This window comes from Phyllostomus hastatus, unplaced genomic scaffold, assembly GCF_019186645.2.
Source record: "Phyllostomus hastatus isolate PE091 unplaced genomic scaffold, TTU_PhHast_1.1 phas_contig_147, whole genome shotgun sequence".
Lineage (NCBI taxonomy): Eukaryota > Metazoa > Chordata > Mammalia > Chiroptera > Phyllostomidae > Phyllostomus > Phyllostomus hastatus.
Window position 1 is genome coordinate 2,932,191 of NW_025333603.1, and position 21,877 is coordinate 2,954,067.

The 21,877-nt window shown below is 39.2% G+C and overlaps 1 protein-coding gene across 7 annotated transcripts in view; it reads left to right on the plus strand.

The window, feature by feature from the left end:
• FYB2 (FYN binding protein 2) overlaps nt 1–21,877 on the plus strand; it is a 107,685-nt gene that overhangs the window by 81,682 nt on the left and 4,126 nt on the right. For 6 of the 7 annotated variants that reach the window (XM_045857416.1, XM_045857434.1, XM_045857442.1 and 3 more), the window contains 8 exons: nt 3,959–4,073; nt 4,164–4,204; nt 5,682–5,745; nt 6,740–6,835; nt 8,858–8,886; nt 10,382–10,442; nt 18,719–18,796; nt 21,293–21,383. In XM_045857416.1, the coding sequence (XP_045713372.1) occupies nt 3,959–4,073; nt 4,164–4,204; nt 5,682–5,745; nt 6,740–6,835; nt 8,858–8,886; nt 10,382–10,442; nt 18,719–18,796; nt 21,293–21,383 (575 nt within the window). The remainder of the gene's footprint in view (nt 1–3,958; nt 4,074–4,163; nt 4,205–5,681; nt 5,746–6,739; nt 6,836–8,857; nt 8,887–10,381; nt 10,443–18,718; nt 18,797–21,292; nt 21,384–21,877) is intronic. The other variant, XM_045857426.1, reaches the window with a different exon arrangement.

Here is a 21,877-nt window from a genome sequence, read left to right on the forward strand (position 1 = left end):
AGACAGTTAAAAGTAAAGCCTACAAAACATTCAAAACTAGTTAGTTAAATAAAGAAGAGGAGGAAGAGCAAACATAACAATTAAGTCTCGCTGAAAGATCTTAAATGTCTACCCAGAATTATATAACTAGTGAAATGCCTGTGAAGAATGAAGAGAAAAAAATAAAATATTTTCAGACAAACAAAAACTGAGGTATTTTAATGACCAAAACTTTCTAAAGGAACTTCTGAAGCAGGTACTCAGGCGGGAGGCAAATAATCCCACATGGAGAATTCTGGGTGCAAGAAAGTAAGCTGAGCAAAAATATTAACCAAATAAAACATTGATGTAAAATTAGGAGAAAGAACTAAAATATTGACATTAATAGTACATACCTTGGGGAGGTGATCAAAGTTGAAGACTTCTAAGGTTTTCAACTGACAGTAACAATATTAATTCACTTTAACTTGAAAAGAGTTAGAATAGCTAGGATACATTCATCAAAAGATACCAATCAAAGAATGAAAGGCACATTACAGAGTGGAAGATATTTGATTTAGGACAGGAGACTGAATCAAAGGACTCATATATGAAATATGTATGTGAGTTCTATAAACACCCTCTGTCCAGAAAATATGAAATGGAAATATTTTATATTTCTATAAACATCCTGTATTTAGAATATATAAAATAGAAATTATTCAGAAAAAAAGAAATTTAGAGAAATTGGGAAAATATTTGAGTGGATACTTCACCAAAAAGGTTATCCAAAAGGCAAATACACTATATAAAGCTGTACAAGTCTCAGAGAAATTACACTACATAGCCACCAAAATGGGTAAAGAAAAAAAAAAAGACTAAATATATCAAGTGTTAGTGAAGTTATGGAACAACCTGAACTCTTCTACACTGTTGGGATTGTAAACTGGGATGATCCCACTGGGAAACTGTTTAGTGGTGTCTATTAAATCCTAACATGCACATATTCTGTGACCTCGGAATTCCATGCCTATTCTCATATCCAACAGAAGTGCATACTTCAGTCTACCAAGACATATACAACTTGTTTATGGCAGAATTCTTTTTTTATAATATCCTTAAACTGGAAACCATCCAAATATCCATCAAAAGTAGAATGGAGAAACAAATTATAGTATATTCACACAACAGTTATAAGAATGAAGAAATTACAACTATACCCAACAATATGGATGGATCTCACAAACTTAACATTGAATGAAAGGCAACACCAAAGATGACATTCTAAATGATTCCATTAATGTAAAGTTAAATATGCAGAATTCACCCCTGGTATTAGAAACTAAGAGAGTGGCCCTGGCTGGTGTGGCTCAGTGGATTGAGTACACGCCTGCAAACCAAAGATTCACCTGCCCGTTTGATTCCTAGTCAGGACACATGCCTGGATTGTGGGCCAGTTCCCCAGTAGAGGGTGCTCGAGAGGTGACCACACAATGATGCTTCTCTTCCTCTCTATATCCCTCCCTTCCCCTCTCTAAAAATAAATATACTTTTTTTTTAAAGAAAGAAACTAAGAGAGTGGTTCTCTTGTGGGAGGGAATAGAAACTAGAAGGGAGCACAAGAGGGCGCTCTGGGACACTGGCACTGTTAAGTTTTTTGATCTCTGAGCTTAATAGTACATGAATATATTCAATTTGAGAAAATTTGTTGAGGTTGTGATTTGTGCCCTTTCCTGTATATTATACTTTAATTAAATTTAAGAACATAGTAGGGTAACTGTTAAAATACAGGCATAGCACACATACCTTCCAAACCAAAAAATAACAAAACTGAATGAAGAGAAATTTAGGTGAATCAAGAAAAAGGAAGACGAGGGGAAAAAAATAGAGCAAATAAAAGGCACATAATAAGATAGTAGGTATAAATTTTAAAATACCAATAACACTCTGAATTTAATACACAAAACTCTCTTGTTAGAAGGTATATGCATTAAAATCATTCAATATTAAAAACAATATTTGAGTACCTTTTATGTGCCAGCCCTGTTCTAGGTGCTGTGGGTATCACAGCACACAAGATAGACAAAAATTCCTGTCTTCATGGAGCTTACAGTATGATCAGAGGAGACAGATAATAAGCAATAAAATTGCCACTGTATGGAATGGTAGTAATGTGATGTGGAACAAAATAAAGGAAGGAGAATTAGGGAGGCTGGTGGAGGCATTAGAAGTTGCAGTTTTAAAGTGCTCATTGATGGCCTCAAAGACCTTAAACATAAGGAAGTACAACCATATGTGGGAGTGAGACATATGTGCATCTAGGGTAAGAATGTTCTGGAGAGAGGGGAAAAGAATTGGAGTATCCTGAGGCAGGAACCTACCAGCTGTGTTGGAGGAATAGCAAGGCGGCCAGTGGGAGGAGGGCAGAGTGACTGAAGGACAGTACGAATGGAGAGGAGGTCAGGGATGGTGAGGGGCAGATGGTGCACGGGCATTTTTAGACCATTGCAAGGGCTTTGGCATTTACTTTAAATGAGATTTGAAAAACCAATGAAATGTTTTGAGCACAAGAATGGAATGATCTTACTTGTATTTTAAAAAATCATCCTGGCTGCTGTCTTGAAAATAGAATGTGAGATAAATGAGGGGACCTGTTAGGCATTTGCTGCAATAATTTAGCTGACAGACCACAGCTTGGAGGAGGTGCCGCAGTAGGGCTGGTGAGGTGTGTTTGGATTCAGGAAGTAATGTGAGAGTGGAGCTGTGGATTGGAGGTAGGATGTGAGAGAGAATGCAATCGAAAGGAGAGAGTTGCCACTTTTTATTGAGTTGAGCAGATTTCAGGCAGAGCAAACTTGCAGAGAGAATTGCACATTTGCTTTGGAACACAATATGTTTAGACAAGCAAATGTAAATGGTGTGAGGGCTGACAGAGTATCTAGACTTCATCGGAGATGTCCAAGTGAGAGCTGTCAGTTTGGGAGTTGTCTGCACTTGTAAAATGAAATAATAAACTTTTACATTTGTATTTGCCAGAAGGAAGGATTAAAGAAAAAAAGAAAAAAAAAATTGTCCCAAACTAAGAATTCAGCAACTTTGTGTTTGGCATCTTTGTTTTGTGTTGGAAAAGTTTACTGATGTCTTCTTAAGAAGCAGGGCCTCTGGCCTCTGGGAGCTGACCTTCACTGACAGCCTGGGGCCTAGATGCTGACTGACTTCATGTTAGAGGGAAGAACCTTGTTCCTCGGTTCATTTAATTAATAGTCACAGCTCAATTTGCTTATTGTTTACTTTGCAGATATATTAATACTTATTTCTGATTAATAGTTCATGTCTGAAAATGGTTCTGAACTACCCATAATCTAACCATTAATTATGCCAACAGAGAAAAGGTGACAGTTTTATGGTAATGACAAAATTACAGCTCTGTGACATAAACTGGTCCCTGACTTTCACAGCCTAGCTACTTGTGCAGACAACCCCCCAAATTTTTCCGCCTGGTAAACCATCTCCTGGCTGATTCCAGCATTAAATGAATATTAAATGTTGACATGTATTCAATCACCTTGTCCAATCAATTTTTCTTTAAGAAAAAAAAATGCACAGAACTGGGTAAGGTCATCTAGGTAGAAAAAGAAGCACAAGGGATTCACCCTGGAGGACTCCAGTGTTTGAGGTCAGGGTTAGAGGAAGAACCATCCAAGAAGAGGGAGGAGTTGCTGGCTTATTGGGTCACTAGCCCCGTTCACAAAAATGCATTAATCCTTGCCACAATCATGTAAGAGCAGGTGTTATACATCATTATCCCAGCTTCTGAGAGTCATAACTGAGCCTCTGCAAGGGGAAGTGGTTTGTCAAAGGATCATGGAAACCAAGGTTATAAACCAGTTTTAGCTCATGTAACCTGCCTTTTCCTTTTCTTGCCTCCTTTGCCATGGTGTGTGTGAATGCGTTCATGATAGTGTTTTATCTTCAGAGGGTGTCTCTGCTTTCCTTGCAGGTGGGTACGTGGAGGCCTTGGAGGTGACTATAGAAACACCAGGCCAAAGGCCCTTTAAGCCCAGTTCCACCTCAGAAGAGACCTATGATGATGTTGAGTACCCTGGGAGAAAGGGGTAAGTTCATTCCAGCCCCTCAGCTGTGGGGTGAGACTTTAAAGGCACAGTGGGACCAACTAATGGTCTTTGTTTCTTTTCTCCCCACAGATCAAAGTCAGATTTCTCGAACTCATTTGTCTCCGATAGTGGTAAGTACAGAAAGACGTTTCTGAAACTGCCAGTAGGAACTGCAGCTGTGGCTGATTAATGAAAAACTGTCTTTTGTTTGTACATATTTTTAATATTACCAATGGGGTGGGGTGACGGGGAGCCCAGGGAAGTGCTCTGAGGCCTGTGTTAGTAAATGCATTTAGACTGGTGAAGGTGACGATGTTGGTAATGGGGCTCTGGGGGCAAAAAAGAAGCTTCTCCATGAAATTGCTTCCTTCCTGATCTGTTCACAGTGGACATCTGATTACAGGAATGCTTTGACTTAAAACACTTACAGGGCTTCCCAATACTTTACAACCCACGTCACATGGTCTACAGGCCTTGGGAGGTTTGCCTCTGTCTGCCTCTGCCGCCTGTCCCCTCAGCTGTGCTCAGTCTTCACCTTGGAGATCCATCATGCTGACTTTCCAGCGCCTCTGACTTGCCTGGCACCCGCCAAGCTCCCGCTGCAGGGTGTGTGCCATTGCTGCTCCCTCTTTCTGGCATGTTCTTTCCTTCCCTGTACCCCTTTGCCTAAGTGACTCTTAACCTTTCTTCTGAGGTCAGCTCAATCATTATTCCAGAGAATATTCTCTTTGATGTACAACCTTAGGGTAACATGGCTCTCTTTTTCATAGCACTTCTCAGAGTTACAGTTTTATATTTATGTGATTCTTTGAATAGTGACTGTCTTCCCTCTTAGATGGTTACCTCCTTTATGCTTACCATTTTCCTTAGCCCCTAGTATAATGACAGGTACATGCAATACATTGTTAAAATATTTGTTGAATGAATGAATGAAAAAATAATGGAGGAGGGATAATTAAATGCTACTTCAGTTGTATTTGTCCTTCTTAAAAATGTCAGAATTTTAGAGGGAGAAACCATCTTAGAGATCATTAAACACAGTACCCTCATTTTAAAATGGAAAATGAGGCACAGAAAAGTTATGTGACTCTTTTAAATTCAAGGTATATAAGTCAGGTTGTGAACATGAAAATCCTCTGTGGTCTGGGGGGACTCAAAGTATATCTGTGTTTTTTAAGCCCATGTGTTGGGCTAGGCTAAACCTATGCTCTGAAGGGAAAGATCATTCAAGATACATTTGTTCTCCGTTATTTCTGTAGAATTCAACAAAATGTTTGATGTTTAATGGACTCTGATCTATACATATTAAACATGCAAAAGGAGAGAGTAGAAGGAAGTAATCTGCGGATAAACCAACTTTCATTGGCTACATCAATCACACTGTGACTCAGGAGTAGAAGCAAATATTAATTTTCATTTGCACATACTATTCTAGAGGTTTAATTACTTTTACCATATGCTTATAAAAATATGAACATTTCAATAAAAACTATTTAACAAAAAAAAGAAAGGTCAGAGTACTCTAGCCCCTAGTAGGTATCCAATAATTTTTGTTAAATATGAATCAGAACTAATGTCAATTAATGGGTGATTTTTTTTTAATTTCAGAAGAAAATAGTAAAGAAATGTATGAAGATGTATACAAAACAAAGAGCAACTCCACCAAGATAGAGTGAGTTTCTCTCTTTCTTGGCTTCCTGGCTAATGATATTTCCTGTTAGTCCATCCAGGAAAATCACTTTGAGAAGTGACTCCCTTCCCTGCCCCACCTTCTTTAGGGAGGACTTGCCTAGAGAGTGCAGGTAAGCTATGGTAATACTACATTGTGGTACATAGAATACTAGTAATTATGTACAGTCACATGGCATAAACTTCAAATCACATTGCTTTCTCTTCTGAGAAAATGACCATCTCCCAGAATAGAGGACTTTAATATTGCATTAAAAGATAAGTGAGAAAGAAGTAATTGCCAATAAAACTTGCCTCAGTTCTATAGTACTTTTCCAGGAAGAAATCAATGGTTGTCAAGAATAATATTTATTCAAGTGGGCATTATTTGTCAAGTTTAGTTATTAGGGGCATGTTATGGAAAAGAAAAAAGCAATGGTCAAAAGCAAGAAGTATAAGGGTTGAGAGGAAAAAGGGGATCAATGCTGGGTGGGATGGTGTGGATGTTTCATTCCCCCTCCCTACCCACCCCCTGAAACCCAAGAGCATATTTGGAAAGACCTTATTCATCAGCTGGGCAGTCAGTGTACCACCACTGTTGTATTATATCATTCAGAAAATTAAAAATCAGTAACGTGAATTTTAGGAGCCAGGAAGTCCTATAATTTATTTCTAGTATCATTTGTAAACTCTGCTCCCATGAGTCATCTTCTCTGAAAGGAAGACTTTCCTCCATAAATTGCAAAATAGAGACCATTTATCATAAATGAAAGTTTGCACTGATGTATAATAGCTCCCTTTGTGGCTGACTGGTTTGTGCTACTTCATATTGGCACCAAAACAAAGAAGAACAGAGACGTGTTGGTAAGGCATTTTCCTGCTGGTCCTCGAGTGGGTGTTTTAGAAATGACACCAAAGCCCCTGATCCTTTTGACTATGCCAGCCTGCCATTTCTAGTGCTCTCTCAAACGCTGTGTTTATATCCTGATTCCTCTTAGTTTAGATGGAAAGGCACTTAAGAGACTGCAGAGATTCTTCAAGAAAGAAAAGGATAGATTTAAAATGAAGACAACCAAGTTGAAAGAAAATGTAAGGTAAAAAGTCCCTTTTTATTTGTCTTTCCAGGAGAGAATTTGTAGTGCTGGCCTGGTAGTTACACAGTTTGATGGTCTCCATCCTGTTCTCAGACACAGTGGGGGCAGGTATCAGAGAGGAAAGCCAAAGGCCCTGGTTATCACCTCCCCCCTACTTGCCAATCTTTGAGTGAACCACACCACAGATGCTAGTAAAAAAATAACAAAGTCTGTTTTGAGAAGACTGATAAGAAAAGGGTAGAGGGAAAGTATTCAGCAAAGTCCAGAAAGGAAATTGACCTTATTATCCTTGGCATATATTCCTATTTTCACTAAGCATTATGTTATTAATTATATCTTTTTATGCTTTCTTATTCCAACAAACTCCAGTGATTTTTATTTGTCTACATTCTAATTTGCCTCTCTTGAGAAATGCAATGTGTGGAGAGGGAAGATGAACTTTTCAGCTGAATGGTCCATGTATCTCAAGGTCTTAGACCTGGAAAGTACCCTCTGTGATCACCCCGGCTAATTACCAATGTTTGGGAGGTTACATTTTCACTGGTAATAGCAAGAGATGGAGGCCTCAAGTCTGGCTTCTGGTTCCAGCTCTTCCATTTATTCAGTACGTAACTGTGGGCAATCTGCTTCTGTTTTGCATCCATACCACCTGTTTCCTGTTGCAAACAGTGAAAGGGAGCCTGGTAGTCTCTGGAGGCACTTCTCTGTCTAATCCAGAGATATAGGTATATAGATACACATACAGATCTGTAGTCTGTGAGAACAGGAGATGGTAAAATAATTTATCCAAGGTCATTACATATACTGACATGGAATTATGTTATTCTACTTTGAAGTTCTTTTCCATTATAAGACTTCAAATTATGTAGCTTTAAGTCTAATTGTATGATGGGTATAGATCAACCAACAGATTCAACAGACTATAGGGTTTATAAATTGTAGTTCTGGCCATGGAAGAAGAGAGCATTTAGCTCCAGTGGTCAGTGAGACCTAACGGCAGCCCCTGCCGGGCCTGTAAGGTTAGGTGCTTCTGATAAAAATTGTTAACGAGACACCTGCAGTCCCTTATAAGTTGGATACAGGTGAGAATGCTCTCTCTGACTTCTACTGCATCCTGCACATCACAGTGCTGGCAGCATCCGGTGGGTTTATAGACACTCTGGCAGGGAGCATTGTGCATCCACTGTGTCCCAGGCACGTTCCCTTAGGTACACTCATCCGAGATGAAAGTAGCTGTCTCAGATGGGTGACAGAATGCATTTGAGAAATGAAGAAACTGAGGCATACATAAAGGTTAGCTGATTTTCCCAGAAGTGCTGTTTTTTGGACATTCCTTTATTATGCTACCCCAGCCCCCAAGTGCTATATCAATTTACTTTGGTCTCCCTCACTAAATCCCAGGACAGAAACTGTGTCTAACTGTGTTGCATAGCTAGCACATGGCCTGGCCCATGGTGAGTGTCCCCAAAATACCTGTAGGGCTGAACTGAATTGCTTTAAAATACATGGACATTTTTTTCTATTATATCATATTTCCTTTCATGTGATCTTAATGATGAGATTTAAGGAGAACCAAACAGTGCCCTCTCCTCTTAGCAATTTACTATCTTCCAGTTGTACCTGGCCTGGAATTCTCCCCTCACCCCCTTGGCTTCTGCATAAAGATAGGCAGGGCCCAGTGTCCCCAGAGAGTTGTTCACTCTCACCGTACTGGTCCCACATTGTGTGTCTGATTGACATCTTGGGAAGTTAGAGTGTGGAAATAGAATCCTATGGATGGAGAAGGGCAGGGCTGTGGGGTAGCCTGAGGTTGTCTGGTTAGGAAAGGGGGCATAAGTGGTCACTTGGGAGGAATAAGCTCATTTAAAGGGAGGTGGGGGTGGGCAAAACAAGATGCAGGAAAGGTGTGCCCACTTCACCTCTTTGACTGGGAGCAGCTGTATCAAGAAACCTAGTCATCAACCTGTTATTCCAAACATGGCTTTCTTTCCTAACCCTTTTGTGTCTCTTGTCAATCAACAGTGCATTTTCCATTTCGCTGCCCAATTTAGGTAAGTGACATCTGCTTACTGCTGGCACAAACTACTCAGTATTGGCATGTTCAGGGGCAGGGAAAGAGGAGCCATGTCCTTCCAGCATTCCACACATAATGAACAATCGATACATCCCAATCAAAGAACACATTTTGCACAAGAGTAGTACTGACTTTGGGGAAGATGAGTAACATTTCTTCTTTTAATTTTGAAGTTGTATTTATTTATTTATTTTTAATTGTTGTTCAAGTACTGAGAAACATTTCTTAAGTGTCTATAATATACCAGGCCTCTTAAACTCCCCCCAAAAATGACGGTACCATCTCTTTCAGGGAGGCTCCAAGATCCACATCCCATCTTCAGTGATCTGGGACTGGTACTCAAGTCTCTCTGATTATGAAGCTCATGCATTTGAACTATACCACACAGCCTCTTGAAAGATGTGACAGCCATATCGCCCTAATTAAGATGTGATAAGTTGAGCATGATTATAGTGCAGTATACACACTAAATGAATCCAGGATAGGTCATTGCAGTGTCGTTTGCTTTGCTATAGAAACAATAGTGCACAAGTCAGCACCAGAGCCTGACACACACACAGTACACTCTCCACACATGTCCAGGAAACTGAAGCTGTCAGTGAAAGAGGGCCATGTCTGTTGTTTGTTGGTTTTTGTGGGCTCTAGCTGTGGTAGCTACTTTAATTTCATTCTAACTTGGCAATTCAAATACAGATTATATTCCACAAATATGAGTTTGCTGGATGAGATAACAAATGGTTGTATGAGCCTGGTAAAACTACAAGCCTCCCAAAATATCCTGGATCTATGTTTTTCAAATAAAGCCAGCTCAGAATGGGCATGCATTGTACCCCATCAAATTTATGAATAATTGAATGTAAATTATGAATAATTAGGCCAGAAGGTCTCAAGCTAGTTCAGGTGAATCGCTTGGACATTGTGGATTTCTGTGTACAGCACCAAGGAATGCAAATATCCTAAAATGAACACATCTGGCTACAGTTATGTACTAAGTCAGATTCAATTTTATGCAAAATTATTATAAAGTAGAAGTTTCCAATAATCTCAAACAAAAACCATGGGGAAAAAAATCAACATTAATATCCTATTGAACTGTTTTTTCCTCCTTAGGAATTAAGAAAAAACCTCTTATTATTCTAGCAGTATAACATCTCTATCCAGGTCTAGGATGATGGAAACCTAGTTAAACTGATCCTTTCGGCAGCTCATGTTTCTGGAAATCAAATTGCTATAAACATGTGTGTACGTGTGTGTGTGCTTGAGATATCAGGACGTTCTTCAGTTGAATTTCTTCCCAAATAAGAACATTTCCTTCTTTGATCCTTTCAGTCCATCTGTATTCTACGATCAGATTTTGATGAAATAGGATTTGGGATACACCTGGACAGTTAGGTAGTTGTGTGTACTTTGAGAAACCAGGGATTATATAAACCACCTAATAACGGGCTATTTTGATCTCATCTTGACTCTAGAACGTAGGTCTCAGGAAGTTATCATTCATCATGATGTGAACATAAGTGAAAAAGAGTCAAAGTAAGTCAATTTACCTTTTTTTTACCTCTGTTATTTCACTCATTTCCTGGTGTTTTATTAAATATGGTCAGAGGGCCATGTCTGATGCTTGGAGACTGGACAGAAAGTTGACTTGTTATATCCCCCCACCAAGAGGGGAAAACAATAAAAAACGTAGATGATCTAACAGTGGTGGGTGATTCAAAAGTCACTGGAGCTCTATAATCTGTTTCTTATCTTTGAATCTAGAGACTTGAAACTTATTTCAATACAACAAACACTGATTTAATACTCTCCTGTGGACAAGGCAGCATGGAAGACAGCAAGCAACTACCTGACAACACCTCTGTTCTCAAAGACTAAAGAGCTATAGTCTACCAAGTAGAAAAATATCCCAAAACTTGATTGCCCCTCTGTAGCTACTTCTCTGTCCTTTCCCTCTCCACTAAATGGCTGAAAATAAAGGTCAGCTCATCTTCCCAAGCTCCCTATCTTTGAGCTTCTGTTCCTATCATACCAGTGAACTCATTTTTCATAAGGTCACTAATAACTTCTCTGTTAAATCCAGTATGTGCTTTTAAGTGCTTAATATTCTTGGCTTCACTATAAAGCTTAAACTATTGACGATGCCGACCATTAAAAAAAATACTGACTTTTCCCCAGGTTTCCATATTATCATTGTTGCTTATTTCTCATCTCTGGCTGTCACTCCTCCTGTTTGTTTTTTGTTTTGTGTGTGTATTGTGTGGGTTCTAATTCTACCATGCAACTCTTTCAAAATCATGCTTCTCAGATTTCCTATCTGAGTTCTCTTCTATTCTTCATGTGTTCTTAAATGCTCTCTTCCACATCTAAGGCTTTAATAATCATCACTATGGCAATGATATAAAAATTTACATTTTGAGGTTGGATGTCTCTTCTCCACTCTAATAAGCCTGCGACTAGCTCTCTTAAACTTGGAATTCTGTAATAACTCGTAACCTCAACCCTTGTCATCCAAATATGGCCTCTTTCTTCTAATCTCTGTTGGTGACTGTTTCAATGAGCACAACTGTTGCCCAAACCAAAACCCTAGGCATTGTCCATGGTGCCTCCTCTCCTGCACTGCACCCTCTTCTGTTCCAGTAACTCTCAGAACACTCCCACTTTTCCATCCATCCTGCACAGGCACCATGCAGGCCCTCCTTGTTTCTCAGCTGGATTATTGCAGCAACCTTCTGAATGCATCTCACCACCACTTCAGTTTATTCCTCAGACTTTCTCAAGTGCAAATGTAATCATCTCACAAAACCAATCATCCCCAGCTTAAAAATATTTAGTGGTTGTCAGTATCTCTTAGAATGAAATCCAAACTGTTTAGCAAGACATAAAATTCATTAGCAATCCAGCCCCTGACAAAGTCATGGCCTCACCTGTACTTCCCACTCACGCACCACTCCAGTGTTTCATCCATACTGTACTACTAGGAGTTCCTTGAACTCAACAAGCTATCCAGCATTTCTAAAGCTTCACATTTGTGCCAACGTCATCGATTCATTCCACAAATATTTAATGAGCATGCACTATGTTCCAGGCACTGTGCTAGGTGTTGGATATACAGCAGTGAAAACAGTATGTTATATTTCTGATTGGAGACACATAAATTAATAAAAAATAAATCTATAATTTCACATTGGAATTTGGTTGTTCAGATATGTTGAAAGAGAGTGAGCATAAGGTGTTTGTGTTGGGAGAGGACCGACAGTCATTTCAGAGTAGACTGTTGAGGAGGCCTCTACCAGGAGGTGAGAATTTAAGGAAAAAAGACTAGTTCTACCTGTAACACTTTGCCATGGTTTTTGCCCAGTTAGCTATTTTATCCCTCATTATTTACAACGGAATTCAGATTTTGCTTTCCCCAGGCAGCCCTCTCTCACCTTATATATTTGGGTTAGATACCCTTTTCTTATCAGAACATTTTTCTCATAGTCATAGTGGTCTTACTTCTTTCTTTTCTCCCCCTTTAAATGGAAACTCCCTGAAGTAGGGACTGTGGCTTTCCATCTGTATCATGTGACCTTATACCAAAACATAGTTTGTTAATTCAGTTAATGAGGGACCTAAAAAAAATGAGCAAAATAATCTGGGAGTTCAGACGAGGTAGCCATTTCCATTGCTCAGGGGCTGAGGAAAGTTTCTGTGCCAAGCTGAAGCAGGAAGGTTAGGTCACATTTTGACAAATGGGGGACATCTGTGTGAACAGAAAACAGGTGTTTGGGAAATTTGTTGCTTCTGATAAACAGAAATTCTTAATTTTAATGTATTTGAATTTATCGATTTACCCTTTATGATTGTTGCTTTATCTTTTAAAGAACTCTTTATCCCAAGATAACATGATGTTCTCCCATATTTTCTTCTAAAACTGTTAGTTTTGTCTTTTACACTTAAACCTTAGATCTATCTGGAATGACTTTTCCTATGTATAGGAAAGTGGAGACCTAATTAAATTTTCTTCCATGTAAATAAATGCCCTAGCATGATTGAGTGGCCCCTATTTCCCCCACTGATCTGCAGGACCACCTGTGTCGTACCAACTTCCAGAATCTGAAGATTTCCATGCTGTCTGTTCTATTCCAGTGTCATTTTTAGCTTATGTGCATTGTGGTCTGAGAAAACAGTTTTTATTAGTACCTTGATGATACTATTAACAAAAATACTTATATAGCCCTTTCTGTGTGTCAGTCACTGTTTTGTGTATTTAATATGTATTAACTCATTCAATCTCACAGCAATCCTGTGAGGTAAATACTATTATTATATAGACTGTATAGAAGAGAGACTGAGGCACAGAGGTTAAGTTACATGCCCAAGCTCACACAGCTGGTGGTAGACCAAGGATTCAAACCCAAGTATCAGATGCCCAGTCCTTCTTCTTTCCTGCTATACACTGTGCTCTGTATCCCAGTGATTTTCATTGTCTTACAGGATAATTTTCCTGATATTGTATGCCTACTGATCTCTTAGTTACTATTTCCCTAGTATACATTTTTAATCCTTTAATTTTCTGTTTCCCATGTTTGCATTCTCTCTCTCTCTCTCTCTCTCTCTCTCTCTCTCTCTCTCTCTCTCTCTCTCTCTCTCTCTCTCTCTCATATAAAAAGCACAGACCTGAATTTGGCTTTTTAAAAATCCAGTATGGCAATCTCCTATCTCCTACCTTGTCCTTGACCTAATGTCAATCTTGTGTAATACTGTAGTGCTGATACTAACATCTTCCTCAGTACACACCTGTCTTTTGTGCTTGTAGACTGTTGAGTGTGCTGTCTGGTTTTAGCTGATTTGGTGGGGACTGTTAGGGTACTATGCATAGTGCTTACACTATGTGTAAAGTGTAGCAATTTGTTAAGACAAAAATTAGACAAAAAACTTTTACCCAGGATCTAGTAGTTTTGAATTTGGAGGGCCCTTTTAGAATATTATTCTGCCCTCTGCTGCCAAAGGAGGAAGTACAGAATTCTGAGCAAGGGTACAATGTAATCAGAGCTACACTTCCAGAAGAGTAATCCAACCCTTTCACAGATTGGAGAAAGCTGGAAGTCTAATATATGTTAGAATATCATTGCAATCACTCAGGTGAAAGATGATCAAAATGTGTTCTAAGCTGGTAAAAGAAATGAAGGCAAAGTTATTCCAGAGAACTTAAGTGGTTGTTATTAAATTGTGAATTCCTCTGGTAGAAACCATATCTTCTTTACTCCCATTATCCAGCTCCTAATATAGCACTTAAGATGTGGTAGGCACATGAGGAAAGTTTCAAGAACAAATGATGTTTATCAAATCACTTAGCCTGTCAAAGTCTGGCTGATTTTCATGTGATAGAGTAAATCTTCTGTTTGACTTCAAAGACACCAATTATTAATGACATTTGTAGCACATAGAACATTGATGGGAAGTAACAGTTTGGAAGGAGAAGAGAGAGGGAAGTTAGTATTTGAGTTCCTATAAACCTGGCTAGTTTGCATGTCATGTCTTGGTGGGTATTAGATTGAAGACTAGCCCAACCTGCTCTGGACTGAACTGTTGCTAGATAATGCAGACCTCTGCTTTATGTTTCATTTCCTTCTGTTCACTGGACTATCTCCTAGCGAGTCAGCAAGAGAAGGAAGAGGGGGATCTTGAAAAGGACACTGGAACAGCTTCTACAACCTGGTACCAATGAGACCTATGGCATGTCACCTCACTTCTCTGAACCTTAGTTTCTGAACCTGCATGATGGCAATAACAATCCTTAGCCTGCCAAATTCATTACATCCTCTAACTAGATCCCTAAAAAGGCAAAACTAAGTTGACAAAGAGGCAAAGACTTGACCATAATATTCACATGGTCAGCATGGGTATGAATTGATAGGATATGATCTTTCTGAAAGAATAATTTGACAATGTGTATCTAAAATGTCCAGACCCTTAACATAGTAACTTTACTTCAAACAACCAACCCTAGTAAAAAAAAATAAATAAAGGAAACATGAAAAAATTGTGTGCAGAAATATCTGCCTCAAGGTTATTTATAAAAATGAAATATTTAAAACTACCCAAATTTCCAATAATTTGATAAGCATATTATGGTATACTACTCAACATAAACATTAAAATATATGCTAAATATGTCCTAAATAGTTTTCAGTAACATAGAGAAATACTTACAGAAATAGCAGAATGAAAAATTTTAAGTATAGTATGATCTCAATTCCATTTTAAAAGGGCTTGGGAATATTTAGAAGGAGACTCAGATGTCCTGGAGAGCTCAGATTATGCTTATTTTGTTTTCTACTTCTGCTTCCAGTTTTTAAATACTCAGAATGCATTGCTTTAAAATTGGTAAAGAAAATAAGCTTTTAAGTAAGCATCCACCTTGCCCATTCCTGCCCTCACAGCTGCACTCCTTCCAAACAAGTCCAGACACAGGTTCACACGGCACACTTGCTGTGTGCCCAGCACTGAGCAGAGCCCATTGGACACATGGTTGGCTCCCAGTGTTGGACACACAGTATATGGTTGGCTCCCATCTTCTGGGAACCTACAGTGCAGAGAGGAAAGGAGTGGCCAGTGGACAATTAGAAAACCAGCCACTGCTGAGCTCCATGTTATAGGCTCCCAAGGCAACAGATGCAGAAAAAGACAGGGACTGGAGGTCCCTCACCAAGCCCTGGAAGGCTTCTTAAAAGACTTCTCTAAGCTGTGTCTTCCATGCTGGTCCAACACTGCGCCCTTGATGTACTGTTCAACAGTTGTGGTCATAATCTGAAGGGAATGATGACACATGATCTCTGAAAATCTCAAAAATTCCTGTGACATAATATCCTGTCATTACAATTTACCTGATGAAGAGTTCAGATATGCAGACACCAGGGACAAACTGATGCTCGATGGAGTAGGGTCCTGTTTTGCTCGTATCAATGATGGACCAAAAAACAAAAAACCTTTTTTTTTTACTTTGTTTCCAAGGTTTATTTAAATGAAACTTGTAATACTTAAAAATATTATCACCTAATTCATCTACAAATTCTATGCAATCTCTACCAAAATCTGAATTAACTTTTTAGAATTTTGTTTTATTTTTATTTTTAATATATTTTATTGATTGTGCTATTACAGTTGTCTCATTTTCCCCCTTCACTCCCCTCCATCCTGTTCACCCATTCCCACCCACATTCCCCCCCTTTAGTTCATGTGCATGTGTCATAAGTTCTTTAGCTTCTACATTTCCCATACTATTCTTACCCTCCCCCTATCTATTTTCTACCTACCATCTATGCTACTTATTCTCTGTACCTTTTCCCCCCTCTCCTCCTCCCACTCCCCTGTTGCTAACCCTCCATGTGATCTCCATTTCTGTGGTTCTTTTCCTGTTCTAGCTGTTTGCTTAGTTTGTTTTTGTTTTTCTTTTAGGTGTGGTCATTAATGATTGTGAGTTTGCTGTCATTTCACTATACATGTTTTTTATCTTCTTTTTCTTAGATAAGTCCCTTTAACATTTCATAAAATAAAGGCTTGGTGATGATGAACTCCTTTAACTTGACCTTATCTGAGAAGCACTTTATCTGCCCTTCCATTCTAAATGAAAGCTTTGCTGGATAGAGCAAATCTGGGATGGAGGTCCTTGTCTTTCATGACTTGAAATACTTCTTTCCAACTCCTTCTTGCCTGAAAGGTCTCCCTTGAGAAATCAGCTGACAATCTGATGGGAGCTCCTTTGTAGGTAACTGTCCCCTTATCTCTAGCTGCTTGTAGGATTCTCTCCTTCATTTTTACCTTGGCTAATGTAATGATGATGTGCCTTGGTATGGTCCTCCTTGGGTCCAACCTCTTTGGGACTCTCTGAGCTTCCTGGACTTGCTGGAAGTCTATTTCTGTTGCCGGAATGAGGAAGTTGTCCTTTATTATTTGTCCAAATAACTTTTCCACTTCTTGTTCTTCCTCTTCCCCTTCTGGTACCCCTATAATTTGGATGTGGGAACATTTAAAGATGTCCTGGAGGTTCCTAAGCTTCTCCCCATTTTTTGAATTCTTATTTCTCCATCCTTTTCTGTTTGGTTGTTTCTTTCTTCCTTCTGGTCCACTCTATTGTTTTGAGTCCCAGTTTCCTTCCCATCATTATTGGTTCCCTATGCATTTTCCTTCATTTCTCTTATCATAGCCTTCATTTTTTCATCTAATTTGTGACCAAATTCAACCAATTCTGTGAGCATCCTGATCACCAGTGCTTTGAACTGTGCATCTGATACGTTGGCTATCTCTTGGTCGCTTATAAATATTGGCTCTGGAGCTTTGATTTGTACTTTGGTTAGAGCCATTGGGGGGTGGAGGGGTCTGGTCGTGCCTGTTACATATGAGGGGTGGAGCCTTAGGTGTTCACAAGGGCAGGGCAACCCAGTCGCTAGGTTGCAACGTTGTATGTGAAGGCAAGGTCTGAGAGGAAACAATGGCTCTTGCTCCTCTCTCCATCGGATTTCAGTCCCTTCCACCACCTCCCCCAGTTCTGGGTCTTTCTGGTGCTAATTCCCATGTGGGTGGACTTGTGTACCTTGTAGGACCCTGTGGATCTCTCTAACCAACTCTCTTGTGAGGCTGGGAGTATCTCCCTGAGTCTCAACCCCCACAGGTGTTTTCAATCAGTGTCCCAAGGTTCTATTTCCCAGCGCTGGGGCCCTGGGTTGCCCGGTCAGCCTCACTCCCCAATTTTGCCTGCTTTATCTGCACATGAATGTGGCCCAGACATCCAGGCACCTTGCATGCAGTGCCTCACTTCACAGTCACCGCCTCGCTGGGTCTGCCAGCCGCCTGTACGCTCAGAATGTCTTACACATTGATTTTTGTGCCACAACCCCTCTCCACCCGGCTGTCCGACTCCGCCCCTCCTACCGGTCTGGATGAATGTGTATATTTTAATTCTTTGGTTGTCCAACTTCCATATAGTTCAATTTTGTGTCAGATCTGGCTGTTATCTTATTTCTAAATTGTTGCTGACCTTATTTTGGTTGCGTGAGGAGGCACAGTGTGTCTACCTATGCCTCCATCTTGGCCGGAAGTCCCCAAAAAAACTTTTGAAGCAGCAAGTATGGTAAAAGACCACAAACTTCAGAGTCAAAGGCACCTAGAGGTTCAAAGCCACTGTTTCTGTGACCATGATAGTTCTCTGATTATCTATTTCCTTCTTTGTAAAGCTTTATGAATGACTACTTTAAAGGATACTATGAAAAATCTGTTAACATATGTGAAAGCATACAACTTGCCACGTAGAGGCTCAAAAAGTATTAGTTCTTTCTATAATACCCTCACCCCTCCCTGAATCCTTTCCTACTAATGCCAAACACTAGTTGGATTAGTTTTTCTCATGGTAGAGGTTAATATTATTATTCAGGTTCTAGAGGCAAAGAAACTGAGGCTCAGAAAGGAGAGAAAGTGTGATGATAAGCAGGTTGATCTCTTTCCTCTGGTTTCAAATTTGGATCACTACAGATCCGGGTCAGCAATCTATGGTCTGTGGGCTAACCATAGCCCCCACTTGTCTTTGTAGTAAATACAGTCACAAGAGCAGAGTTAAGTGGTTATCATAGGGATGTTATGCCTTCCGGAGCCTAAAGTATTTACTCCCTGGCCTTGTCATAGATTATCAAAATATACTTCTAGATGACTCTTAATTTTCTTTGTAAAACATAATTGTAAAGTACTGACTGTTTTGCAGGAAGTACTGATGGTTTTCACAATTGGTTTAGTTTAATCTTAATTTACTGGATCAAAAATATTTTTCCCCTCAGAGATGAAGATAAAGTAAAAATTTGGAAGCCCAAGCTTTTTAAACCAAAGGGGAAAAAGAGTGCTGAAGAATCAGACCGGTGAGTACACAGGGGTCCCTACATTACCACTTCCCAGCTGCAGTTCATACCGCTCACCAGCTGCATAAACTCAGGCAAGTCAGTAAGTTTCTGGGTTCAGTGATTTCTGGGTTCTTCATCTACAAAATGAGAACACTCGCATCTAAACTATAGTACAGCTGAGAGGACTAGAAGAGACACAGAATATGAAAATACAAAGGACCACACACATTTATCTTCATCACCATCATCCCTGCTTTTGGTGAATAGGGAGCAAAGAAAGATTTCAAGCCAGTCCTGTCAGGCAATGAAACATTTTCAGCCTTCTTTCAGGCTGAAGCGACTTTCCCTCTATAAGACAAACCTTAAATAACACACCAATTTGAACTTAAATAAACTAGGTGTTATACAGTAAGACTGCTTTCCCTAAAATACAAAATAATTCTATTTATGTCTACATTAGTGCTAGAATTTCAAAACAATGTTTCATCAATTCAAAATCTACCCTTCATTCATGTGGTCCAAGCTCCCAGGTGGCTGTTGGGGAGGTGATTTTTTTTTTACTGTCTCAGATGTTCTCTTGGTGCTCAGTGCTCCAATCTTCCCCCCAGTTGCTAGGAGATGGGGGCAGATCTGAGGTTTACCCAGTGTCTTCAGGAAACCCTTGTCTAAGTAAGTCATGAAAATGGGAACACTGTGTGGTCTCTGCTTTGGGAAACTTCTCTAGAAAAGTCCTACAGGGACAACCTCAAAGAAATAAGGCATTAGTTTATACCAAATTTAAATGCAGAGGATAGCATACAATGACCCTTCCTTTAAGTTTATTTCTTTGTGTTTAGACTTGACTTAATTTATTTTTTCCAAGTTGGAAAGATGTATTCACAGACCAGAAAGCACTTCCCACCTTAAACTTCATATCTTTGCATAACATAGCAAAACAGAATTCCAAGAGAGGAAATAATAGAAACTTTTACTGTCTACCCTCCATCTCCCCCCCAAAAAGGCTTTTTAGTACTTTAATGTCTACACATGTCTTTTTAGGAAAAATTTTTCTAGTGCTTTTTTTATTCTTACAACAAACTGATACTTTACTTTTATTCTCAACTGGATAAATTTGAAAATGTGTTAAATTTAAAAATGCAGTAGATTGAAGCTATCATTACACCTAGAGTAATATCTCAATTTTCATGTGATCTTGATTCCTTTCTGAATGGTTTCTACCATAACATATTCTACCAATAAGAAATGCTTTTGATATTAGTACAATCTTGTCATTATCCCTTTATTAATCAAAGATGGTATATTTTCAGAGAAGCTGGGGATGGGTATGACAGGTATAAAGTCATAAGTATGACAGCCCACCTTGTAAGGTGTTTCCACCATGGAAATGTATGACTTTATCTGGCAGGCATTAGAGAGAGATTAAAAGGTTTTAAGTGAGAGAGTGACATGGTCAGTTAAATTTTAGAAATATGACTGGTGGCAGGTATGCAGATGGATTCGCAGAAGGAAAGACAAGAGGAAGGTGGTATTTCCAATGCAAAGTGGTCATGGCCTAAAGTCTGGCAGCGACTATAATCTTGGACAGAACAAAGGAGATAAAGGTTATACTTCTGAATAAATTTCTCAAGACCTGCTTGACCTGTTTCCCTCTATCAATACCTAAAACTACTACAGTGGAGCACCAGCCCCCATGTGAAGAGTGGAAGGAAAAGGCAGAAGGAAACCGTAATCAGCCTCTGCTGTATAGTTATGCACTTTTATGCCCTGAATTTTTGCATGGATTTTGTGGCATCCTGCACTTTCTTTCATTTTTTAAAAAGATTTTATTTATTTATTTTTAGAGAGGGGAAGGGAGGGAGACAGGGAAACATCACTGTGTGGTGGCTTCTTGCACGCCTCCTGCTGGGGACCTGGCCCAAAACCCAGGCAGGTGCCCTACACTGGGAATTGAACTGGAGACCTTTTGGTTTGCAGGCTAGCACTCAGTCCACTGAGCCACAACAACTAGGACTATTTTCTTAATTCTATCTTCTTCATAATCATTCAGCAAACTGGAAAGTTCTTCGATGCACAGAGATTTTTGATTCCCCAATTAGGTTTGAAACATTGGAGAACCGTGAGATATAAGCTATTTACTCACTCTTACTGTTTTTTATTAAGTAATCTGAGGGTGAGTGGCACAGTTTATAACTTTCCTTAAGTTTGTTCTTTCTTAAATTAGTTATACTTGTAAATCTGATTCAGAGAAGTTTCTTGTTTAACTTAAATTTTTCAACAAGTTAGATGTTAATCCAAGTTATCTTACTATCCAAAAAAAAAGGTTTTTAATTGTAGGGGGGAAGAACTGGTATTGCTCTGTTTAGTGGTTTTGACAATCTGCTCTGGTGGAAATGTAATAAAATGTATATAAAATTATACACACACACAAATTATACCTAAGTTTATCCTGAAATAGGATGACTAAGATTTGGAAACTTGAGTTTTATTTAACCCAACCTGCATTTTTCTTGCCAGTCTATCACCTAGCAATTTCTTCAGAACCAAGCAGCAAAACTTAGAAAAGGACAGAATGGAAAAAGAAAAACTTTTTAGAGAAAGATTTGAGGTATGTTCTCCTCTGAAGGTAAAAATCAATATTAAAAGCTAGAAACTTCTGTTTCTGGAGATTCTGAAGTGTGTTACAGTTCTGCCCCTCCAGGATTAAGGCATGAATATTTTTGTTGTTTCCTGATGCATTTCTGTATTATCATGCCTTTGTATATGCAATTTCCTCTGCCTGGAAAAATTCCTAAGTTGCTCAGTTTAGATGTCACCTTCTCTTCCCTAACTCCTCTCCTCCAGGAAAAGTTACTCCCTCAGCACAGTTTAAAAAATCTATTCTACACTTACCTGTAAACACACTGAACTGTATTATAACCTGTGTGTGCACACACACATTTGGGACTAAAACTCCTGAGTCCTTTCGGAAGGAAAGACTTTGTCTCATGTAGATTTGCTCCTAGCCCCCAACATAAAACTGGTCACAGTGTTCAGTGAGTGAATGAATCACTGCACAAATGAATGAATGAAGCATCTGAAGCTCCTTGACTTCTTATCCTG